A 26664-nucleotide genomic window follows, 5' to 3' on the forward strand; every position below is an offset into this window, starting at 1 on the left:
TCAAGTGTATAGAAATATGGTTAAGTATTGTATGTTGGCTTTGTATCCTGCAGCCATGCTAAATTCATTTATTAGTTCCTGGAGATTTTTGTAGATTCCTTGAGAATTTCTACATAAACAGTTATGTTTCTGTGAATATGAACAGTTGCATTTCTTTTTTTCATTCTGTATGTCCTTTCTTCTTTTCTTTCCCCTTCCTTCCTTCCTTCCTTCCTTCCTTTCTTTCTTTCTTTCTTTCCTCTCTCTCTCTTTTTTCTCTCTCCCTCCCACCCTCCCTCCCTCCTTTCCTTCCTTCCTTCGCCAGAAATAACTATGTTGAATAGAAGTGACAGAAGTGCACAGTCTTGCCTTTCCTGAACTTAGGGGAAAAGCATTAAGTATGTTTTAAGCTGGAGGATTTTTGTAGATTTTTCTTTATCAGATTAAAGCAGTTTCCTTCTATTCCTGGTCTGCTGGGGAATTTTTATTGTGAAAGAATATTTAATTTTCTCAAAAAATTTTTTCTGTGACGATTGAGATGATCATGTGCTTTATCTTTTCAGTCTGTTAATATGGCAGGTAACATAGATTTATTTTCTTAGTGAATTGACCCTTTTAACATTATGTCTCTTGTTTTCCCTAGCACTTTTCCTAGTTCTGAAGTCTATGTTTTTTTGTTTTAATATTGCTATTCTAGTTTTTTTTTAATTAGTATTTTCATTGCTTTTTTTTTTTTTTTTTTTTTTAGTTTTTCTTTTATTTCAACATATCTGTATCAATGACATTCCAAGTGGATTTCTAATAGTGTTTCTGGCATATGGTGGCATGTTTTCTTGTTTTTTTAAATTCAGTATGATTGATATTTTTAGCACATTTACACTTAGTGTAATTATGAGCATGGTTGAATATAGTTCTACAGTTTCATTATTTATCTTGTTTGAACCCTTTGTTTTTCTTTCCTTTATCTTCTTTGTCATGGTATCTTTTCTATTACTTGAATATTACTTAGTATTCCATTTGAATTTATCTATTGGCCATTTGTATCTTTTTGAACAATATGTTTAGTGGTTGAGCGAGGGATTACAATATGCAACTTAACTTTTAACAGTCTACTTAGAACTACTATTTACTGCTTCAAGTGCAAGCAGAAAACTTGCACCCATATGCGTCCATTCCTCCTCCTCCCTTATGTTGTAATTTACGCATTTATTGTATCCACACGCATCAAAAATTCTATCAGACAATCGTATAACTTCTGCTTTCAACTGACATGCATATTTTACAGAACTTAGGTGAAAATCATCTTCTTTTGTTATATTTACCCAGATATTTGCCATTTCTTTTGCTCTTCCTTTGTTCCTAAAGTATTAGATTCCTCTGATATCATTTCCCTTTTGCCTAAAGAGCTTCTTTTACCATTTGTTTTGGTGCATGTGACTGACAAGAGTTCCTTTTAGTTTTATTTTATTAAGAATACCTTTATTTTGCATACATTCATGACGAATATTTTCATAGGGTATAGAGTTCTGGGTTGACCTTTGTGTTTGTCCTAGTCTATTGATAGGGATGCTTTTGGCTAGCAATGCGTGGTATACTCACCAGGGCAGTAATTCTCCAAGCAAACCTCTACAGGCATTCTCCCCATCAGGGCCAATTTTGTTGTGCCTGGACTAGCCCTTGGTGTTCTTATTATGAATGCACAACACAATTCAGCAAAAATCATTAGGGAACGTTGAGGATTAAGTTTTATTACTCACAGGTCCTGAAGGGTACTTATTCTCAAGATGTGGAGCTTTTGGACGGTTTGATCTGATGAGTGAGTGACATAATCAGATCCGAATTTCTGAAAGCTGTCTCTGGTAAGAGCCCAGGGTATAGATCTGAGAAAGCTGAGGCTGGAGAGAGTGTCCCAGGTGCGTGATGATGTGAAGTGGAAGTAAGTCAGTGGCAGGGATGGAGAAGCAGGGACGGGGGAGGAACCCAGGGCAGAAAGACCAAAGGGGCTTGGTGACTGCACGGTGAGTGGTGACCCAAGGCTCTGACTGGGGGCTTGGGTAGGTATGGCTGCCATACATTAGGAAAGACTGTCCAGGGAGAAGTAACTCAATGAGCTCTGCTTTGAACAGGAAGTATCTGAGATGTCTGCGGAAGTTTTCAGTAGGAATAGAACTGAGAAATCTGGATTAAAAATCAGGATTTGAGGAATATTGTGGTGTAGGTGGTTGTTAAAACCAAAAACGTGGATGCAGTGACCTAGTGAGGATATTTACAAGGAAAAAGGGCAAAGGCAGAATCCGGTATTTCGGAAGCTCTGGGCGGGGAAGGGGCTTTCAAAGGAGGCCTCACAGCACGGGGTGTAGGATGGACACAAAACTAGCAAGAGAGCCAGGAAACGGTGCTGTCAGGGAGCGCGAAGGGGCGAGGGGCTGCGGGAACTGGGGCGGGCGCGGGTGGGCAACAAAATGCAGTCCCTGAGGAGGCGAAGTCCCCAGGAAGGCAAAGCCTGAAGAGTATGATCAGATTTGGTTGAAAGGAGGCTGCTGGTGACCCCAGCGAGAGGCGTTCGCATGGCGTGTTGGGGCAAAAATGAGATTCTAACAGATCCAGGGCGGAGGGTTAGAGAAGCAGAGCCAGGGCTGTGCGAGCCTTTGGGGCTTCAGAGTGGAGGCGGAGGCGAGGAGGGAGCTGGACTCCCCCTCCCCGTGACCCCCCAGCTGAGCAGGTACTCAGCAATCTAGCCCCTCCCCCCCCGCCCCCCCCCACCCCAGTCCAGCCTGCGGGACAGCGTCACGTTGCTCTTTCTGAAACATCTTCCTTAGGTTTGGCGGTGCGGTTCTGGGGCCTTTCTTTAACCTCTCTGGCCCTCATATTCTCATCTCTAACAGGAACGTCTGGGGAGTATTTAATAAATTAAAAATATGTGAAGGGTGTAGCCCAGAATCTGGCATAGGGTGATGGCTTAATAAATAGTAGTTACTTTTTAAATTGGTGTTTTTGTTATTTTTTACAAGGAATAAATACTAGCTACTATTGGCTATTGTGGTCAGTGGATTATTATCTTGCTTCATGAAGTAAAACCTTAAACCTCCGAACTTGCCGGAGGAAGGAGACTCCCTGGAGGAAGGGACAGTTAAGTGAAGCCCACTTTTCCTGTCCCCTGAGCTCACCTCCAGCACCACTTGGCCCCCCGGCAGGAGCAGATTAAGGGATATTGCTTGTACCTTTAACACTTGCGCCAGGAGTGGATGCAGAAGTTCCCGATTCCTTTAGCAGAGACGGTATAACCTATGAAAACCTTTTCACCAGAGGAGTAACAGAGGGGAAATTATGAGAATTCCCCCTTAAGGGAAATTCTCCTTCCCCTAGGACTTCATGCTTCCTCTGCCAGGATCCTTCGATTAGTTTCTAGGCATCTTAAAGTCCTTTTATTTTCCATCGTAATCCACTGAAACCTTTACACCTTCTGAAAATGATTCCTCTGTTGGTCCCTGGTTCTCCTTTAAGACTTTCTTTGTGGTTTTCTGGATTGGAACTTCGCTATGAACCCGCAGAGCCCGGCTTCTTTGAAAACCTTGTTCTCCCTATTGCAGACTTTTTATTTGAAGCCAAAACCTTCCTGTCATAATCCCTCTTCTTGTTGGATAATCAATAGTGGACAGAACTTTCTGCAGCGCCCTCACTCCCTGAGGACATAGCCCAGGGACTCCCAGCCTTCCTCTGCTGCCCCACCTCAGGCCTCCCGCTTCCAGAGCCATGTTCCAGATGTTTAACAGCCCAGAACTTTGGCATGACTTTTTAGCCTCGGCATTTACATTGAAACAGTGCACGGCCCAGTTGTTTTTCCAAACGTCAGCCTTTCCTGCCGTCTGTCTGGACACCATTCTTCTACTTGGAGACCGCAAACACTGTGCAAACGTAAATGAACTAAAATCACATCTCCAAAATAAACTTCTGTATTATATCTGGAGATGTACATAATCTTTTCTCATAAGCAAAATAGGCTTATTTTTACAGGTAGCTCCCAGAGAAACCCATCCCTACAGCCTGGTGCTAACACTTAGGTGCCATAGTATCGCTTCCTGTTTTTTCTACCAGTTTTATCATCTGTAGAGTAGAAAATGAAAACAAGAACAGCAACACAACCAAATACCTTTCCTCTCAGTCTGCCTGTTACATTTGGGATCGGCAGGTATCAAAGATAATGAATACAGGCTGAAAGGTGATCGTCTGCACCTGCAAATTTTGAAAGCGACTTGAAGCCGTTTGCACAGCATAGGTATTCATGCTCACCAAAGGCTTTCCTCTGGAGAGTGTGTGTCTGTAGACTGTCTTTAAAAAACACACCCTGCAGAAGAAACCCCCTTTTGAAGAGAGTCCTTTTTTTTGCCGCTCTGGAAGAGCAGAGTTCAAAATGTATCCCAGTGAAGCAGGGGGCTCCTTCCCCGAGCAGCTTGGCGTCTCTGCTCTGGGCTCCCTGGAGCGAAGATGCTGGAGCGAAGATGCTGCTCTGGGATCCCTGGAGCGAAGATGCTGGAGCGAAGATGCTGGAGCGAAGATGCTGGAGCGAAGATGCTGCTCTGGGCTCCCTGGAGCGAAGATGCTGGAGCGAAGATGCTGGAGCGAAGATGCTGGAGCGAAGATGCTGCTCTGGGCTCCCTCCTGTGGGCAGCTCTCACCCAGGGCTTTCGGCCTCCGTCCTGGGAAGTTCCAGAGGAGGACAAAGAAGTCCATGTGACGGCGCTGCCATTTAAGTGTCTGTCCCCAGGCAGGCGATGAACTTATTAAGGGTTGGCTCTTTCAGAGGCCCCCCCAGGGACAGCTCTCTGTCTCTCTGGCTTCTGTGCTCAGAATGTAACAGTCAAGCAGCCCCTGATGGGCCAAGTTTCTGGTTGTGCTCAGCGTGTCCTTTGTTTCTGCCTGCACACCAGGTCTGCTGGGTGAAGTCTTAGGGATGGAGGCTGCTGCGCCTATTCTGTTCTGTTCTATTCTACTGCTGCATCTATTCAGGCAGGTCCTTCTTCCCGGGACTGGCTGACTTCAGGGTGAGCAGAAGAAAATCAACTTCAAGAAACTGTAAAGCAATGCAGTTCGGTGAAATGCTTAGAAGTAGAGACATTGACCTTACCAACTCGAGTTAGAGTTTGGGGCTCGTTGGGGATTTTTGGTTAATATCCCGTCTCCTCCAGTGTCACTGCTTAGTGCTGCGGTAGATTTCTAGCAGTCACAGTGGGTATATTGTTGTGAGAACCTCACGAAGCCATAAGCATATGAGTTTCAGCAGAAATATTGCTTCACATTTTTTGAAATGAGTCAAGTGTCAAAAAATACATCCAGTCTCATCATAATGGCAAAACTGGCCACAGAAGCAGCTAAATCCATAATATTCTCTCCTTTTAGATTAATGTTTCAATTTTTCAGTAAATTACCCTTGTGGAAGAAAACATAGTGTCGCCATCCACGTTTTCGTTTACTGTCAATAAGATGATAGTCTAAGACTTACAAATAACTATAGGCTTTATCTTTATAGTTTTATTCTTATAACTTGATCTTTTTGCATTACTTAGAAAATAAGAAAATACAACAGGTTCATTGTACATATTGAAGTATTCATATATTTATAGTTATAAATTATATATTTCTATGGTTTCTAGCTGAGATTACAGTAGTAAAGGCTTTTGTGTATGATTCTTACAGCAAATTACATTTAACAAAAGAGTGGGATTTTAATATAGTAGAAAATTAATAGAGGACTAAAAATTAAGACTAGTCACAACCAAAGTGGCTGACGGAATTAAAAGAAACTTGCAACTTCTATTTGTCAAATGGTAATTGACTATGTAATTTTTTTTCTCATAATTATTTTATTTTTTTCTTTTATTTATTTTTTTAATTGAAATATGGTTGATTTACAATGTTGTGTTAGTTTCAGGTATACAACAAAGTGATTCAGTTATATATCTTTACCTATATCTATATCTATATATAATTTTTCAGATCATTTTCCATTATAGGTTATTACAAGGTATTGAATATAGTTCCCTGTGCTAGACATTGGGTCCTTGCTATTTATCTATTTTATATTTAGTAGTGTGTATCTGCTAATCCTAAAATCCTAACTATGCTTCCCTGCCTTTTTCCTTTGGTAACCCTAAGTTTGTTTTCTAAGTCTGTGAGTCTATTTCTGTTTTGTAAATAAGTTCATTTGTATCATTTTTTTTAGATTCCACATATAAGTGATATCATGTGATATTTGTCTTTCTCTGTCTGACTTACTTCACTAAGTATAATAATCTCTAGGTCCATCCATGTTGCTGCAAATGGCATTATTTCATTCTTTTTATGGCTGAGTAATATTCCATTGGATAATGTACCACCTCTTCTTTATCCATTCCTCTGTCAGTGGACACTTAGGTTGCTTCCATGTCTTGGCTGTTGTAAATAGTGCTGCTATAAATGTTGGGGTGCATGTATCTTTTCTAATTACGGTTTTGTTTTCAATCAAAACTGGGGGAAAGGAAGCTTAACTTTGCAGTTTGTTACAGAGATCAAGTTTAAGGGAAATGCAGATTTTGCCCAACAAGATGAATGTTTGTTGAATAGTAGGGAATTTCTAATATTTGAGTAGGCAGACTCAGGTGTTGGTGAGGATCCTTCACTGGTATCTTTCAATGCGCTCTGAAGGACCACTTGGAAGGAGGGAGTAGGCAAGCATTTCTAAGGGGTCCAGAAGTTTTAAGTGAGTCTTTCAGGATTCCAGTGGATCTCTTTTCCTGGGGGAAACTTGGGAGAGGAAAGCAAATGGTATCAACTACAGCCGCACCACCGCACGTGGTTTCAGGGTCACAGCTAATGCTCATGGTCCCCCTTCTCTGCCAGCCGTTCTAAATCCCCTTCACCCAAATCAAGATACAGAACAGATCCATCACCACAAGTACTCTTCCATTTCCATAATTCTTCAGTTCCCAGAAAACACTGAATTTGAGATATTGGAAAGCAAATTTGAGTAGTTCTAGGATGAGTAATGAAGTATGTCTGGACTGATATGCAGGGGAGCTGTAGACTCATGTAGTTGTTAAATTCCATGCCAGAGAGATGCCCTGAAGATCATCATTTATAGAAAGTGACTTGGGGCCAAGACAGGTCAATTAACTCATTGAAGATCAAACAGGAGCAAAACCAGGAGTGAAGGGCTGTGTCTCCTAACTCCTTGGTTCAGGAGGTGGTAAAGGCTAGAAAGTACAAGCCCTAATTCGTTTTCAACGAATGTTGAAAACTTGCTTTTACTTCAGACATCATTGTTTAAAAGTCTCGAATTTTTTTCGTAAATTAGAAGATAGAGTAAACTAAAGTGAATTTTAAAGTTTTTTTTAGCCATCTTTCTAAGTAACTGTGATCTCAGAATTGTTTTGTAGATACTAGGTGTAAAAGGAATAGAAGACTGAATCAAATGTGCGTGAAGCAGACACACACATAGATGTTTTTATTTTATACTATGTTTTAAAATCTCTAGTTCTTTCTGAAAAATGAAATGTGGGAAATACCAAACATAGCATCACTTAATAGAAATTTTACTCTAAAAACTGAAGTATATGAAAACAAAGTTGTTGTAAAATGGAAGCCTATGTAGGTCAGATTTTTTCCGAAGGCTAAATTTCAACTTACTGTCGATTAGCAGAAAATAGAGGCTGCAGCGTCCATTGTATCTCTTCAAGCTCCGAGAACACAAGCAAATGTGGTGCAACTGTGATCGCCTTGCATGAATTCAACCCAGATTGTTCCCTGCACTTAAGTCAGAGCTTATATTTTATGCCCTTGGCCATCTAGGCCTGGGACATTTTAACCTACATAGAGTAATATGGTTTGCAATACTTTCTTGACCTTGATGTCTTTAAATTTCATGTTAATTTTTATTGGTTTCCATCAGCATCCTTTCCCACTCACACCCAGGCATATACATTTATGGACTTTAAAGTTCAGCTTTGGGTGGTATTTGAAGAACAAAATTTGCTTTTTCAATCTATAATTTTTATTACCTTGTAAAGAATTGTTTGAATCATGATGCTTTTTAATGGAATGATCAGAAATATACAGAGCAACTAAATTAAAGAATTTTAAAAGGACTTTTCCAAACCTGCACACCTCCCGTAGACTTTCTATTCCTTATTCTCAGTACAAAGTACTCTTGGGAGGTGGTATTGCCTGAAAATCCCAGTATGAATAGAGGTCAGCTTTCCATAGACTTCAGTGCTCCTAGTTCAGCCATATTCATACGCGATCCACAATTTGGTGCATTCAGAGCAGCACTAAAATTCTGTTAAACTAGGTCCTTGAAAAGCCCAATAGAGCAAATATGATCTCTAGCTCAATATACTTTAAAACATGACTCTCCTTTCTTCATCCCTAACTTAGAATCCATGCTTAAAACTAGTTGACTATGACAAGATTCAAAGTCAGAACGGTTTCCCAAGTAGCTAGATATGCTTTGTCACAATTTTCTCAGTTGGAGACCTCTGTTTATAGTTCTATATCTTTGCATTTTTAAGGTGTGTTCTACCATGTAGTCTCTTATGTATCCTATAATTTCAGCCTAATGACAGGTAACTGTGACCCTCATTTGGGAAACTGAGGCCCCAGAGGTTCAGAGATTCGGCCTGATTGCACAGCTGTTGAGACCTTCAGTCTGAGGCAGAGCTGCTGTCAAAGCCACATGTGTCCTACTCTGTGGTCTCCCTCCTGTCTGCTGACCCCAAGTTATGCTGTGGTCCCTACCCGGGTTTCCAAATTAGGGTGTCGTCAAAATTTAGAGATTTAAGAGACCTTAAAGATGATCTGAATCAGAAGCCTTAAAAGGACAAAACAGAGCCCGAGAGAGTTCAGTACTTCTCCCAGCTGCATCCATGTTCAGGCCAGAAGCCAGGAGTCTGATTCCTGGAGCCCTTCTTGTGCTCTGGCTCACTTCAGCTGCATTCACAGCACTTTTAGGGGGATATTTCCAATTACTCCTTTCATTAAAACCCACTACTCTGTCACTAGGCCTTTAGTCCTAACTAGTTTTTAACTACTTCTAGATGAAAAATTACTAAACCAACAGAGTATTTTGGCTTCAAAATACATAATGCAGTACTTCTTTTAAATAGGTAACCATAGTTTTCCAACTAAAAATCAACATAAAATTTCCATACACTCTTTGACTTTAGGGAATATGAGTAATATGACATGACTGTTATCACTATTTTGGAGTTTTTCTTTAGATGATTGTATAAAAAAGGAAGAAATAATCATTTTTCATTACCCTGTAGCTCCCTGGATTTCTCTCACAATGTCTGTCTTAGGAGAATGCTGATGGTCAAATTAAACTCTCTTAATACAATGGTCAAAATGAAGAAGGCAGTTACAGCCTCCAATATCATATTCTAAATTCTCTTTTCTAGCTCTTAATAATTTCCCCTATAGTATAGATTTGTGATAAAGCAAATATACATGCTCTCCAGAAATGTGTCCATATGGCAGACCAAACTGATGTTATCTCAGTTGGTTAACAGTTTCCTGCCAAAACTATTTATTCTTTCTTCATTCATCTTTTAGGTTACTCGAGGCCCCTACTCCCTGTATACATCTGTAGGCACAAATGCTTATGACTAAGTTGTAAGGGGCAAAGATTCTTCTGTGAGTTTATATAATTATACTTTTAAAGACCCCTGAGGGAGTTAGATAAGAGATATGAAGTATATACTTGGAGCACAAAAAGAACCAGTTCATCGCCTAACGATTGGTTGCATATCCTAAATCAACAATTATCAGTTACTATGGTTTTTAAAAAGCAGATCTTCTTGATATTAACGGTATAGATATAATGTCTGTTGATTTCTTTGATTTAAAGAGAGGCCTGGGTACAGTGATAGAACTTCTTTTCCAAGCAAAATAATTCACATTTTTTGGAGCTATGATATCATATATTGCCCCAAGATTTATGTGAGGTGCAGCATTTCAATTTAGCATTTTCATATGTTCCGGTAATGAGATGGTTTACTTCAATTCCGGTGCATTACTGTCTTGCAGCACTATTTATATTCCTTATAAGAGAGGGCCCCAAAAAGCCAAACCTAGACAATAATATCCTGAATTGCACCAGCACAATTTAATACAGTACCATTACATTTAAAGCATTTACACAGACAGTTGCAAATCTACTTATTTTAAGCACAATTTATATAATACTTTGACAGACAAAAATATATGTTTAGAACTATTATATGTATCTGTCTGTTCAGTAGCAAACTTACAATAAATTATACATTATACCAGAGTAAATTTTCTTAAAGACTAAAAAGAAAAAGTGACATTTATGTTTAAAATACAGTGCTAGTTCATTATTTCCAAATAAAAAAAGCTAACAGCCATTACATTAGATTCACTTATTTCAAGCTTACAGTCATTTGATAGTCACATCAAATTCATTACTTACAAATGTAGCAATGAAGTTGGATGTTAACATGGAGTGTTTGAAAGTTTCTTCCTAACACTTCAGTCCGGCTACAAGCTTGATAGTTTTGAAAAGCATGTGTAAAAAGAAACACTAAAATGACACAAGGAACATGTTACACTTATTGTAAAAGTATGAAAATAAAATATGTATTTTATTCTAACGCTTTATCCACAGGTATTGCCTCCAAAGGTTAATACACCCAGTGTTTGAGATGTTACTCTTTTATTTTCATTGAGAACGGGTTTTTGAAAATTAGGCCCACGGAGGAAAGACAGAAGCCTACAAAGCCGTGCTCATTACCCATGATGTCGAGACAGAGCAAATGATGGGCATAAAGCATTGTCTACCATGTTTCACAATTTTGTTCCTTCCTTAGAAACTGGGGGATTTGTGTGTAAATGATCCTGAATAAACACCCTATGACTGTTGTTTCATTCCTTTTGATCCTCAACTTTTTTTTTGTCCTTTTAAAAGAATCATCTTGCTAATATTTAGCCATTTACTGGTGCATTTTACCCTAACCTAGTTTTTTTTTGTATATCTAGTTTGAGAGTAGGAAAGAAAGAATAGGTTAAATAAACACAGAACATTATTTATTAGCTTAAATTATTTACGTTTTCTGGTTTTTAATATCTTGGACAAGGTAAATGCTTTTTCCCCTTTATCTTTCTACTATTACAAAATGAATGGAATGGAAGAAATTTTCACTATTAGTATTAATTCTTTTTCACTGGATTTAAATACGGTCATTTGGACAACTGTTGCCCAACAGAATTGTAAAATATAGTATCGGTAGAGACCATACTTCCCTGTTTCACTCTACTATAACATGGGTGATGTGTTTCTATGGAAGCATGTGCCTAAAGGGGTTGAAACAAAAATGTATGATGATGGAGTGGGTGAAAATAATTATTCAGGTAGAGTGCTGGAAAGAGGCACATATGAAGTATCACATTTGCCAGGAGCTGCAGTCCCCATCAATTAATTACCTTTACCTGTCAAAAATTTCCACCTTTGTAGTTTTTAAAAAATGTGTTTCCTGCCCCTGTTTCTTCTCTCAACCCATGTCCGAGAAACTTGGGACTCCCACACTTGCTCGTTCCAAAACTGTGCTCCTTTCCAAGCACTCCATTCTGAGCAAAGAGATGGGTACAAAAAAATTCCCTTTTCATTTAGGTTACAGACGATGTTTTGTAAAGATTCTGAATGCAATGTCACATTCACCACCAAGCTTGGATAAAGCATTAAAAATATGGGAATGACAACATATAAAATTATTTAATTTCACGTTTTAAAAATTACCCTGTAAATTTAATTCATGTTTAATAAGAAAGGAGAGTATTATTTGATGCTTTTGGACAATTGCAGTAAAAAAAGGAATTCTAGCTTCCCAAACACAACTTTTATACTTAATGTTGAACACTGAATTCTCACTTTGTCTATGAATCACAAAAAAAGAAATATTTTTTGGAAAAAGTGCTTTAGTTTGAATAATTCAGGCTGCCTTTCTTTAACTGGATCAAATGCTTAGATAATTTTTCCGCTGATCAGCTCACTCTGCTTTTGTAGACGCAGCTCCAGTTATTTCTATGATGTGACTGATGGGAAAGCATTTAAAATTCAAAAATGGATACAAACCATTACATATAAATATACACATATTTTTTTTAACTCCAGAAAAGGAGCAAAATAATATTTAATGACCAACCTCATGAAAGTTATGTAGACACCAAATGTTAAAATTAAGTCCTTCTTCCCTTTAGGACTAATTTTACTTTCTCCTTTCTTCTGCATTTTAAAATTCACTATATACGATTTGTAGTGGTAATCTGTCCAGTACCTAAGACTGGTTTTTGCAAAAAAGGGCCACAGAGTAGCTCTCCTGACACTAAATCATCCTCTTTAACTAACATTCAAAATCGAGTGGTTTCGTTTTTCTAATTTTACTACTATCAGGAGGTATGGTTTGCCTCTCACTAAGCTTAATTGGTGTGTAACTAGCTCACCTTACAAATGGCTCAATTTCACTTCCAATACTAATACATAGCAAGTCAACAGATTACTTCTTTTCTCATGAAGCAAAATTTTCTAAACTTCAGATGAAGGTAAAAGTTCACTGTTGTTCCTGTCACTTTCTACTTAGTGGCCTTCTTGATTTATTGCTATAAGTTTGCCTAATAATCACGCCTTTCTCGCCGTAGGTACTTTCCCCAACGCATATGGTAGTTGTATGGTAGTTTTAGACACACCCAAAGGAACCAGGGATCCTCTATCAGGACAGAATCTACTTTCCTATCATCTCGCCTGTCAAGAAATGCCACTACACAATATTTTTGTGTGTGTCTGCTTTGCCTGCACTCAGAATAATACATACCACTACTAAAAGAAAAACAAATTGCATATTCAGCGATGTTATAATTAAGAACATGAAAGAAGGAATTATTCATCACATCAGGGAAATCAGCTGATTAATTCACTGCACCATTCCCTGGAGTGATGGGGATTTATTCTCACAACTTCAGTGTGAGAGTTAAACTAGACTCACAGGGCATTCGCAAACAAGGTCGGGATCAAGGCTACCCAGTCTCCTTGGCTTTCTCACATCTACTTCCTTTTTCCATAATAAAGGTGAACACTCTTTTTGGCTCTCCATTCTTTGAGTGGGGTTTTATTCATGTTTGAATACTTAACACAACTACTGAGAGTCGAAGTCAAATGAGGATGAGATGCGTCCACGAGGGAGAGAGGGATGCTGCTTCAGGGGCGCTTCCTTCTGGCTTGTCTTGGATGTGTGCAATTGCACTATTATATGGATTTTTGTCCTTTTATATGACGCAAACCACCCTTCCGGGACTAGCCTGCTATAGCGCTCCGTCTAGGAAAGCAGTGAGGATGTGTTTATTGTAAATTATCTTCAGTCCCAGACCCCTCTGGACTGGAATCCACGTTGAGGAGGGCCTCCTGATTGGTGAAAGTCGAGCTGAGAGTTATGCTCTGCCGAGGCTTCACAGGTGCAAGTTCATCTAGCTTAATATTTTCATTTCTGACCAGAATTGTCCTATCCATGTTTTCTTCACTGTGCCTTGCAACGACAGCATCAAATACATCTAATTTTGGTGGCAAGGTTCCACTTTCAAATAGGTATTTGGCTAAGTAAGAGATGCAAATGTTGGATAAGAATGAGGTCACCATGGCAAGGGTTTTAAATGGGAATCTCTGATTATATATGCCACTTTTATCAATGTAATAACCAGGGTAAAAGATCAAGGGCTGCAGGTTCAGGTACGGCTCCCCGCCGGTCACTCTCAGGAAAAGGCCAGAAATGTAACCTGCCACGGCCCCATACGTGTTGGTCCCCTTGATGAAGAGCACGCAGAGCAGCTGTGGGAAAATGATGATGTATACGAGGTCGGAGCTGAGGTACCAGAGCCCGTACACCGTCTTCGTCAGCAAGGCCATGGTCATTGCAGAAGCTCCGAACACGAACACGGTGATGCGCATGACCCAGACGAGCTCCTTGTCGGAAGCCTGCAAGAAATCGCCATCGAGTCAGTTTTTCTCAGGACGTGCTGGCTCCTCTAGGAGGAGAATGAGATGCCTTCCTGTGTTTTAAAGCTGCTCTAAAGAATCCCCCTGGTTCAAAAGGCTCAGTCTATGGGTAAAACCAGCCGAAACCACAGCATGTGAAGGGAGCAATCTAGGCAGCCTCCCTGGGCGACCTTGGGAGAGGCTTCAGTGACCCGTATGCAGGAAGCAGAGCCCACTCGCGCTCTTCGCTGAATGTTAGAGGAAGACGTGAGATGCGCGCTGGGTCCTTGTAGGGGAATGATAATGCAAGGGAGGATTGCTTTACTTTCCACGTTAAGGAATAGTTTTTCATGTGGCAGTGAGAGGTTGTGGCCTGTCTTCCTCTCTTCCTGGAGGGTAACCGCCTTAGAAAACAAGTGGGACCATTTTGTTAACTATGACCTAGAAAACCTAGAGAAAGGCAAGCCTGAGTCAAGGAAGAAGGTGGAGGGGGGCTCTGGGCCCCTCAGTGAGCACGATCGTGCTGCTCTGCGCCCTTGCATTCAATGAGGAAAATCAAATTGAGAGGCTGTTTTCTGACAAAGAAGGACTTGGGGTTCAAGTGAAGAGCAGGACAGGTGGGAGACCAAAACCCATGAAATAATTACTCATTATCTTCTGCCTCTGCCAGGGTTCCTGAATTTCTTATCGTATTTAGTTAAACTCAAAGTTTTTCGAAGTTATTTGAGGTTTCATTGCTTTTTCATTAGAAAGAGAAGACGTTTAAATTATTGCAATATGACTGTACCTCTTGGGAAATAGTTATATTGATTAGTGCCCTTCAGTATTAGCGTGCATGACAACATGCATTAAAAACCTCATATACAGCATAAATAAAGTGCTGAATCAAAGTAGGGTCAGGTTTTCATGCAGACTATTAATAAGCATAGAGAAACACCTACACAGTAAGTGCAAGGAGGAGAAAAAGAGCAATAACGTTATGTTGAAAAAACTGTTCTTACATTTTGTCTGAAGGAAAGCTGGTAGATGTTGCGAGCAAACATCGAACTTGCTGACAAGATGGAAGAATCTGCTGATGACATGACAGCAGCAGAAACAGCTCCAAGACCAAAGTAAGAAACGTACACAGGGCAGAGATACTTCAGGACAATCGGCAAGATCATGTCTGCCTGTTGGTTGTCCTTGGGGTCGAGAGGCCCGTATCCAGTCTGGCTCCAGTCTGTGGATAGAAACAACAAACACAACAACCAAAGAGCCATCCATCCATCCATCCATCCATCTGGGGTCATCCTATTTACTAGGTAGCTTTCGAAATAAAGTTGGAACCTATAAACTAGTCTAATCAGTGGGAAATCTAATTAGTCTAACAGGGCATGTTAGTTTAATTAGGTGGGAAGTCCATGTACTGGTCCAGTGAAATTGTCTCATATATTCCAGCTTCTTATGGGTTACAGTTAGTCTTATGCACAAGACCTGAACAGAATATGGTGGTGTGAAATATATATATATATATATATATATATATATATATATATATATATATATATATATATATAAAATTAAATATATATTTAATATATATTTCTCATCTTCAGTGTTACAATGGTGTTACATTGTGCACACTCATAGAAAATAAGTGTTCTTAAGCTGAAGCATAGAGCGTTCCTCCAGCCATGCAGAGATGTGAGAGAACTCATACTGTTTCATTCCTCAGGTACACACATTAAGTGGATAAAGACGACAGTGGGGCTATTCTCACCCATCCTCTTCCTGGATAGTCTTGTTATTGGAGCTTCCTCAGCATTATTCTTCTCTCAATTCTTTCTTGCATCGAATTCCACTTACTAGAAATAGGCATGATGGACCAAGGACAGTCCCCTTTTATTGAATAAAAAGTGCAAGTATGGGGCTGAAATTTTCAGGCAGATTTTAGACTCTGTAGTAAAAGGACTTGAAACATAACTTTATCTTTGCATATATATCTTCTTTACTGTTTAGTTTTACTAGCATGTGCTGAAGAATACAACAGAAGCTTTAAATGTCCTTTAGTATATAGTTCCTTTTTTATTCGTTGAACTTTAATGTCATGATTTCAGGACCAAATAGGAGTGGTTTCCCTTGGATCCTACCATTTTTCCTTCCTCCATTTTCTATTACAATTGTTCAAAGCCGTGCTTTGATGTGGCCAATTTTATAGCATTAACTGAGATGTTATGGTACCAGAAATAACAACCAAGAATTTGTATCTCATCCAAGAAAAAAATAGGCTTTATAATTTTTTTTTTTAGTCTGTTTTCCAACAACACACACACACTAAATGGCCAGACCTGTTTTCTGATTGTGACGTAAATGCCATCTTTTATTCTAAGGCACACAGTCACCTTTGTCAGCCACCTTTTTGAGTGTTCATCACATCATTGATGAACAACTGGAATAGAGCATGTACACTATGAACCGCGGTGTGGTTCTCTTCAAAATTAAATAGTGCAATCAACATCTCTATTAATTGAAAGTCAAAGTAGCCACTGAGCTTCATCCTGGGTCATCTTTACAAAACACAACAGAGCGAAAGGTAAACTTCCTTAATCTCTTTTAATTACCTCTACCTAGAGGGTGCCTTTGATTTTCGGTTAATGTGATATACTTTCATGAAATGCTCTTGAAAGTTGTATATCACGGGAACATAAGGGTCAGGAGTAATTAATAAGTGGAATCAAATTAAGGATGTGATTTAAAAAGTGTTCTGGATAAAATGTAAGATAGATAGCTAGTGGGAAGCAGCTGCATCGCATGGCGAGATCAGCTTGGTGCTTTGTGACCACCTAGAGGGGTGGAATAGGGAGGGTGGAGGGAGACGCAAGAGGGAGGGGATATGGGGATATATGTATACATATAGCTGATTCACCTGTTTAAAAAAACAACAAAAACAAAGAAAAAAACCAAAAAAACAAAAACAGAAAGAAAATGTTCTGGATAGAGGCTAACTGGGAGATAAGTTATCTCGTAAAGGTCTTTTTTTTTTTACCAATTTTGAGCAAGATATTCTCTAAGCGCCTTAGTGCCTTAGTTTATCTTTACCTACAAACTTACTGATTGGTTTCTCCAAGAAAGGAAACCTTTAATTAACAAACTATTGAAAACGTAAACAGAAGCCTCAAGTTCAAAGTGGTCCTTAGGTGGTCATGGTGATGGCAGGTCAACTTCTGAGTCAGTGGTTCTCAAATTTGACTCACCAAGGGGACGTTTATTATTTATTTATTTATTATTTATTAATTTAATTAATTATTTTTGGCTGCGTCAGGTCTTAGTTGCAGCACATGGGATCTTTCGTTGTGGTGCGTGGGCTTCTCTCTAGCTGTGGCACATGGGCTCCATAGTTGTGGTGCGTGGGCTTAGTTGCCCCGCGGCATGTGGGAATCTTAGTTCCCCAACCAGGGATCGAACCCGCGTCCCCTACATTGGAAGGTGGATTCTTAACCACTGGACCACCAGGAAGTCCCTGCCAAGAGGACTTTTAAAAACACCAGTCTCTGGCTCTATCTTAGCTTATTAAAATAAAATCCCCGTGGGGTAGGATAGAAATGAGTCCCTCCGCCTCCCCAGATGACGACAGTGTGCACCTTGGCTGAGAACCACTGCTGACAGGATCACAAATACACAGTTGAGAAATATACCAACACTACGGGGGGGCGGTGCTCAAAAATGTCTTATTGGTGAGCTGTGCAATCAAACAATGTCTGAACTATAAGACGATTTGTTGACATATTACAAAGGTAGATATATGAACATGATGAGAAACCAATTGTGTGCGGGGAAGAGGGAAAGTGGGGGAGGGAGGGCAGCTGAGTGGTAACTGGTGACTTGGATGAAGCCTGAGTGAGTCAATTAGTGAAGCTGTAAGAGATTTACCTGTTGATGCGCCAATGGCTCCAATGAGTATGGCTGGCAGAGCCATCACCATGCACCCGAAAGCTGCCAGGAAGGACAGCACTTGGGCGTAGGTGGCTGAGGATGAAGACAGGACCCTCTGGAAGTAGGCTTGCCACGGGATTCCACCCAGCATCTGCGTGGGAACCACGGGGACTCAAAATGAATTGGAGGCAAATAGCATCTATTAGGTATTTTTAAAATGAGATTTTTTTTTTTTTAACAATCACATTCAGAATAGTCACATGTATGGCTCTGAAGGGTAGAAAATGGTCCTACATGCCGCTTGTCTCCACTGCTGTCACTAAGTCATTGTCATAGGTTCAGTTGTGCAGAATTTCTCAAGTTCTTTTCTCTCATAATTATGTAGCACAATATTTTCTTTTGCTTAATTTATCTACTTTAAGCTGCATTATATACAACTACCCAGAAACCTTCAGTTTGTTCTTATCTGGAAGTTCTAACAACCACAAAATTATCTCAAAAAATTAAGATTCTGAAACCATGAAGTTTAATTTGATTCAAAACACCCAATGGATATTTCTGGATTCCAGTCATGTGCCAGGCAACGTAACGGTTGTCAGAGCCCAAAGATGAGTGAAAAGTGGTTTCTGCTGTTGAGGTCACTGTCCGCTGGGAGAGTCAGTGCATTATGGTGTTTTCTAGACTGGGCTGTGCAGAGGCTCTAGACAATATAGGGCATCAAGAAGATGCTAGAATTTCTCTTTATATTCATTTCTACCTCGTACCTAAATGTTATATTGTTGTTTTATTAAACGATTTACACAACGTGCTAGTACAGTACATATAAGCAGTTTATAATTCCTATCCCTACCTTGGGGGTGTGCTTAACATTCTTATGGAGGATATACAATAAAAAAGTTTGGAGACACTGAACTAGCGTGTAATTTGTTGATGCTATAAAGAGGTACATATGGGAACAATAATGAGAAACAATCAATCATCTGGGGGTAACAGAGGGAGGGGAAAGGTGGGAGGAAGACAGAGGCATGGTAACCTACAGAAACAGCATTTGAGTCCCCTTAAGCATCAAGAGGGTGTCACTAGGTGGAGATGGAGAGGGAGGAGAGTTCTTGGGAAAGAACCCAATGTGAAAAGGAAAAAGAAAAAAACAAAGAGGCAGCCATTAGACCACCGTGTGTTTGGTATGGGTAGAGGTCAGGGTGTGTGTGGGTGGTGAGAGAGGAGGCTGGAGAATCCTCTCACTGGCGTAGAGTCAGTGTTCAGTAAATATTTATCATGTGAGTGAGTGAATTGAGGAGGGAACTTCCCACATCACAATGTACTGAAGTTGCTTCTTTGATTGTCTGTCTCTCTCACTGGCTCCGAGTTCTGGGATATCTGTCTTGTTTATTGTTGTCACATCTGTGCCAATCACATATTGGCTCCAGAACAATTTCCTTCTTATAAAAGCCATACAAGCTCAAAAGCAAAACAAACAAACAAAACAAAACAAAGGCAAAAGAAGAAATTCTAAAATTCATAATCCCATGCCTCAAATCTATATGCTTCCAAAACTTTTCCTTTTGTTTTGCAACCTGTAAATCAGTATATCATTGACATCTTCCATGTCGATGAATATTTTGTCAATAATTTCAATGACTATGTGAATCGATATATCATAATTTACATACCTGTGTCTATGGACATTTAGGTCATCCAGGTTTGTAAGTCAGGTAAAATCTGACCTCCACTGACAAACAGGAGCTCTGATGGGCTTGGAGGAGTGGGACGTGGGTGGGCTGCCAGCGGGGAGACCAGTGAGGGGCTGTCACAATAGGGCCAGATGATCCAGGAGCTTGATCTAGTGCTAATATAGGGACGGGGGAAGTTTAGGGTGGGACGGGGAGATGCCTCTAGGGTACCATGAGCAGGACTTGACAAGTCATTTCCATGGCAACTGGAAGATCAGAGACCATTGGTGAAACGTTTCAAGACTCGCATCTACAGTTTATTTATTCAGTCAGTCATTCCGCATCTATTATTTCATTTCAACTTATCTTACAATTTGAAGGATGAACATGACTTAGTCATACAATTTTTTGAGATGGGAGAAATTGTAGCAATCATTGGATATAATGCCTTATCTTGAAGATAAGTAAATCCGAGGACTAAAGTGTGGTGTAGGAGAAAGGACTTTGGGGTCTTGGTTCTCTGTTTCAATCTGTCACTCAGACAATGGTGTGACTGATAATCAAAAAATTGCCTAGTTTTTCTAAGTCTCATCATCTCTCCCATATAACCATAAATACACCAGCCATGAAGGTAAAATTACACATACATATAATATTTAATCGCCTTCTCCATTCAATTCATAATTGTAAACCATGCCAGGAAAATTTCAGCCAATGCACTTCTTAACAATCGTTGGGGAAAAAGCCCTCCTCCCCACCACTGGAAACATTAGTTTGCATGTTTTCCTGTCTTCTTATCAGTAAGTTCTTCACAGGGGCAGACACATCTACTTTCAGTGTTAAAATTTAACAAAGTGCCACAGACACATAATGAAATCACAAAATATTGTGAATCTTCTAAAAAGGGAACAAACATAAACATTTCCCCTTAATTTTGATAACAATTAATCTATTGCTTACTTTGAAATCAAATACATTGTTTTCTTAAAATACATAACCCCTCTAGCAAAATCACAAAATCACAGAATCTCTGAGGGAGAGGTTCTCTGGTACTCCCTCTCGCTCAGTCTGTGATCTGCCTTGATTTCTTCCACGCCCACCCCTCAAGGCCACCACCTTCACCCACAGGTTCTGCACATTCCCAGCTGCCTGACCTCCCAGCCTTCTTTCTTGGCATCTGTCCTGGGTGACACCTCCCTTCCCTACGTATCTCATGCACTTAAGGCCTTATGACACCACAAATTTAATTAGAGACTGAATGAGTTACTTATTTCAGAAGAAGTTGGATTTTAATGCCTTAATCCAAGATACAAAATAGAATTTTTAGATGGTGTGGCTCTCAGATTGGAGGAGGTATCCGGCAGTAGGGCATGATGTTCAGCACAAGTGTGGACACACCACACGTAACCCCAGGGAAGTGATCGCTTTGACACTTGTCAGTGGCCCCATCCTTCTTCCAGTAGGAAGCAGTCAACCCAGAAATGGACAGGAGTGTGCATTTTAGTGTTACATATAAACACTGAAATCTTGGAAGTGCGTCTGATTTTAGGACAAGTGAGAGTGCCTTCCTCGGGTAAGAGCATCACTTACCAACAACAGAAAGCTATCGAGCCACGTGTAGACTTCAAACGGCTCAATGGTCCCCAGCCAGGGCTTCTGGTACTTGGTGTGCACGGCCGTGAACCCGATGTCAGCAACCGCAGAATGTGACAGCGCGAAGGGGACGCTGACCCACTGCAACCAGAGCGCGGGAGAGCGTTAGGCCGTGCGACTGTCTGGGACATACAGGATTTAGTTTATTATTTTTTTCTCATAGACGGCACAGCTCAGTGTTCCTCTTGTTCAGGGAAGGGCCTGGAAGCATATTCTCTGTGGGACACCGTGAAACACTGACTTAGGAGAGTTAGAGCAGCACATAGTCAGCTTTTGTGCGAATGATGCCATTTCACATTAACTACACAGCAGCCAGCAAAGACCTTGGGGAAGAAAACGTTGAATTTGAGAACTTTACATATGTTTATATGTAAACTTTTTGTGTTTTCTTAGAATTAGAAGAAGATATCCATTCCTTAAAGTGACCGAGAAGATTTGATTGCAAATAATTTCTATGTCCCATGAGCAGTTTCATGGATTAACCAAAACTAATAGAAGGAAGGGTTAAGAGACACAGATAAGTGTCAAGATTTCAATTTTAACTCGGAGGGAAGTTATTCAAGGACGATCCCACATGTGTTTCCATCAAATGGAGGCATGAAGGAGAGGAAGCCCTAGACCTTACTAAGACTTAACTGAGGGCACTTTTCTGTCAGAATCTCACAACGTGACTAGAGGTTTTTCATTCAATTAATCCACAGAGAGATGAAAAATTTCCAATAGTATACGACTTACTGTGTATTACTCATGATGGGAAAATAGCATTTCTGTTAATTTTTGCTGAGTTAGTATAAAATACCACATTATCTTTCACAAAAGGAGAAAGGAAGGAAAGAAGGAAGAAAAGAAGGGAGAGAGAAGGAAAGGAAGAAGGGAAGGAAGGGAGGGAGGGAGGAAGGAAGGAAGCAAGGAAAGAAGGAAGGAAGAAAAGAAGGAAGGATGGAAGAGAGAAGGGAAGGAAGGAAGAAAGAAAGTCTGTGAATGGCCCCACTTACCAGTCCCACGAAAATGCAGAAGAGCTGAACGACATCTGTGTAGGCCACGGAGTAAAGCCCGCCCACCAGGGTGTACAGCGTGGCGATAAGGGCGGAGACGATGACCGACACACGCACATCAGTGCTAATGATCACGCTGATAGTGGCTCCTGGAAGGATTGGATGAGAACAGCCCAGGTGAAGTCTCACATTCTTCCATCTCAGTAAACTGAATATGCACATGCATATCTGCATTTATATACATATATATACATATATATATATATATGTATATATATATACACACATATGTTTTAAAATCTTTCTTTCTGAAATTAGTGCTTTGCTCATTTATGTGGGGACACCTGAAATTCACGATTTGTTTACAGATCCATGGCATATACTACACTGAATACTACTATAAGATCTTGCAGTAATGCCACCAACTACCTGAAACTCTGACTTTGTTGAACATATGCAGTATATTTACTCACATCCATGAGAAAACTAAGCCTTTATGATAAGCATAACCACCCATCTCCACATTTTACAATCAGCATTCATTTGCTCTTTTGCATTAACTCTGACCTCAGCCAGCTTTTATTAGATGACACATGGTATAAGGTACCAAGGTTTGAAACAAATGCGTAGGAGAAAAGAATAAAATTGGTAACTTGTTCCTTCCAAACTTCTTCAGCTTTGTGAAAGACTGCTTTTATTTTATTTGTTTGCTGGAGCATTGCAGTCTTGCCCCTAGGACACCAGTGCACCGAAGAGCCGTAGATTTTAGCATCATGTTTTACAGTAATTTTCATCAAAATTGTAAACCTGCCTTAGAAGTTGATCTATGCTTTTCTGACTTTCTGACTTTGTTTACTGTGTTTGTTGGTGTCTGTATTTCCAATAGAATGTTATGGTATGGACAGCCGGACCACTGCAGTTCTTGGACTACCAGTTCAGAATTCACTTGCTGCTCTACACACCCTCTCCCTGTTCTTCTCAAAAGTGGTATAGTTTATATTTCGTATTATTAAACGCAGCAATGATATTCCTGCCACGTTAACATACATGCAACAAATCTGTGATTTCTTTGAATCATTACTTGCAATCTTACATTCTACTATCGCTTCTCAATGGCGTGCTAATAGCATAGGCAACCCACCCGAGACGAAAAATCCATTATCTAAAGAGCAGTGTATTTTGATCTAAGATAACAATGCAAAATATTTTTCAAGAAATTTTTCCTTAGTGCTTTGGCTTTGGTATCAAAATTGAATTACTTTCTTGCATAACAACCAGTTGAGAAAAGGAAATGCCTAGTAAGGAATTGGGAGAAGGGAAAGAGGTCAGTTATTTACAAGTGACTTTGGATAACTGACTGAATTATTGTTGTATGGATATTTAACAAGTTCTTATTTTTTTTCTCCTGAGATTATTTACTTCATGCTGAAACTTTAGTCGCAATTCTTTGTCATTCATCTTTGGTCTAGTTCTCTACTTTAAGAACAACATTTTAGAGTCATACCCCATGAATTATGAAAAGTCCAATTATTACCCAACCTCTTTTGAATACTGTTTAATTTCCCACCCTTTTGTGAAATTTCTATTAATCCTACACATCCAAAAGGTAGGGAGGCTGTATGTTATAGAAGAAAGATCACTAGACGAGGAACCTAAAGATTTAGGGTCCTAGTAAATGCTGCCATTTGGATGTAACTCAGTGGTTTTAAAGAAGTCACCTACTTTTGTACCACTATTAAGGTTGGGATAAATTTTTTCTCTAAATATTTTCTAAATCACCCCATCATTTGTAGTGAGTAAAATCAAAGTTATACTTCCAGATCTGTTGTGAAATATTAATTTACTCATGCAGCCGTAAAACTAAATATACTGCAAATAAAGTTATAAAAGTTATCTGAATTGAGCCGTTAGAAGTGTAAATATACATTTCTTTAAGAAGCTGTAAGGGTGTTGTCTGTTTATACCAAGAAGATAGTTTAAGATACTCCTAAGCTTTAGTGGTGAGCTCTGCTCATTCATACATATTCATTGTAAGGTGGTAAAAGATCTTGTCCCAAGTTATTTCTAATAAACACTAACTTTGAATTATGTCCAACTATTATTTTTGAAGAAAATAGAGGTGTTAATTTAAAATTCACACACATTCTTTTTACCAGAGCATATATTTCAAGAACAGCAGTAATATCTTCATAAATGTTGTTTGATATGTGTGTGTGTAGAGAGACATTAATATATTTTACATATATGTTGACATGCACCCACAGATGTAGACACATATATTTACAAAAATAACTAATTGCAGCAAAGTTGAGTTTAGCTATTAAATTTCCAAAATACTTTAGAAATAAAAGATTATTCATTCTGTTCTCCCTTCAGGGGTCTGTTATATAAATTGATCTTTGTTCAGTGAGAGTGAACATTTTGTATTCTGTTAGATATTCAGCCCACTCCTTTTTTGATATCTCAGCAGGCAGTTTGTTCTCAAAGCCAACATTTTCTGGCGTTGAAACCAGTGACAAATAAACTACCGTTGCTTCTTAGCTAATGAGAGCAAGGTGGGAAGGGAGCTGTGCTTTTATATAAAATTTCATTAGGATATGGCAGTGGTGGTTGTGCAGTATGATTACTTAGTGCCAGGAAAGTGCAACATTTTCACTGAGTTATTACAGCTTTTTTAAAACTATCAAGTTCTCTTCTTTTCTACACCAAGTCATTCCTTCATTTTACAGTTGGAGACCAGGAAAATAAGATAGGATTATACAAGAGTCTAGAGAGACAGGAATGAAGAGTGGTGTAAACTAATATCTGATATTACAGAGACCAGATCTGATGATAATACTGAGACCAGAAGACTAGCTTGTAGTCTAATATGCAACAGAGAAGGAAATTCATCTTATCTGACTTTTGTTTTGTCCACTTAAAGCCTGACTGTAGACATAAGCCCATTGTTTCCATTTGTAAGAGGAGGTGGAGAGTAACACAGCGTGTCCTGGGTGTCACACATGCACACGGCTCACTGAGGAAGGACAAGGAACGTCCAGCTCTGCTGGTCTTCAGGAAGGAACTCAACACTCAGTAGGATGGTGTAGATTTCTCCTTGATGAGCAGGGAGGGTACTGAGCCTGAAGGTCTCCCACTGAAATCTCTCAATTTCTAGGTCATATCAGTGGGCTGAGAATCCAAGCACCAAAGACAGGCTGTCCTCAGCACTGATGGATCTTGATAGTAAGTTAGACCCCAAAGAGTCTAAGTCCATTTTCCAAATCCCTGAATATGTCTACAACCCAACAGTCTAGGATGCAATGGGATTACACTGAGAAAGGAAGGAGTGTTGTTTTCCTTTTTCTCTTTTGAAGAACATGTAGCTATAGGTGATTCATTCATTCATTTACTTGTGATAGGACTGTAAGTGTTAATAAGACACAGGTCCTGCCTTCAAGAAATTGATAGTTCCTTTTGTGAGGCTGGAAATTGGGAAATAGATAAATAGGCACATAATCATACAAAGTGATAAATCCAATGGAAGCAGAATTCCTGGCGCCTCAGGAAGCCCATAGGAAAGGCATCCAGCAGGTTCAAGATGACGGCCCTGAGGAAGTGACATCTCTAGCAGATCTGAAGACACTACCTGGTTGGCTAGAAAGGAAAGAGGGGCGTGAGTCCTAAGCAGAGGGCAGTGTGCTTGCAAAGTGTCAGAACTGCCATTCTGGAGGAAGGGAGAAGGAAGAGCCCAAGTCATAAGAAGCCTTCCTAGCCTGGTTCAAAGGTCCGGTTTTAAGCAGGAAAGGGACGTGATCAGATTCGATCTTATGGGAGAAAAGCAGGGGGGTGGTGGCATTAATCCAGGTGCTGGAGGTTGGGGGTGGCCTGGCCTGTGGCTGAAGAAAGTAAAGCCGTGTACCTGATGCTCATTCAACCAGAGATGCGCACAGAACGACGTTCTTTGGTCCTTACCTAAGGCAGAGAAAATGGCTGCAGCCCAGAACATTTCCCCCATCAGTGCGGGAATGAACAGGAGTCCTCCCATGCGCTTTCCATAGATCTGCTGAAAGGGGTCTAACATGGTCACGTATCCCTTGGAACGCATGGGTTTGGCAAAGAACAGACCACCTAAAAGACATTAAAGCAAGCGTTAATGAGAAAATGGAAAATCCCTAATATAATAGTCTTTGCCAACCTTTTACTATATATAATTTCTGAAGGGAAATGAATTTTTTAGAACACTTATACGTGTTGAGGAGCCTGTCTGCAAAATCCAGTGAGTACAGGACCAAGAAATATTTAGCAACAAAGTGGAAATTTCTTAATACAATTGTCATTGCTTGCATCCAAGGCCATACATGGCATGGAAGAGGCGTGTGGATTGAAAAACATGCACCAGCACTGCACTCCGTAAAATGTCTTCATGTATTTGTGTCACCCAGCAGGGCATTCAGATATT

The 26664-nt window shown here is 39.8% G+C and overlaps 1 protein-coding gene and 1 long non-coding RNA gene across 2 annotated transcripts in view; one reads left to right on the forward strand and one right to left on the reverse strand.

The window, feature by feature from the left end:
• Positions 1–26664, forward strand: part of LOC309612079 — a 173227-nt gene that overhangs the window by 140762 nt on the left and 5801 nt on the right. The gene's annotated exons all lie outside the window — the stretch shown is intronic.
• Positions 13295–26333, reverse strand: SLC5A7 (solute carrier family 5 member 7). The gene is made up of 6 exons (XM_082357362.1): positions 26178–26333; positions 22224–22372; positions 21166–21309; positions 17903–18056; positions 14995–15212; positions 13295–13993 (listed from the first exon to the last, which is right to left on the reverse strand). Exons 1-6 carry the CDS (start codon positions 26308–26310, stop codon positions 13364–13366), a joined length of 1428 nt encoding a protein of 475 aa, XP_082213488.1. The 5' UTR covers positions 26311–26333; the 3' UTR covers positions 13295–13363.

This window comes from Balaenoptera borealis (assembly GCF_965194805.1).
Source record: "Balaenoptera borealis genome assembly, chromosome: 15".
Lineage (NCBI taxonomy): Eukaryota > Metazoa > Chordata > Mammalia > Artiodactyla > Balaenopteridae > Balaenoptera > Balaenoptera borealis.

Excerpts from the sequence above, each read along its gene's own strand:
- SLC5A7 (XM_082357362.1), bottom strand. The coding sequence starts at position 26,310 with ATGCGTTCCAAGGGATACGTGACCATGTTAGACCCCTTTCAGCAGATC. Across the intron at positions 15,213-17,902 it reads AGCCATTGGCGCATCAACAG|ACTGGAGCCAGACTGGATAC; the intron begins GTAAATCTCTTA and ends TTCTATCCACAG. Across the intron at positions 13,994-14,994 it reads AGCTTTCCTTCAGACAAAAT|GCTTCCGACAAGGAGCTCGT; the intron begins GTAAGAACAGTT and ends GATTTCTTGCAG.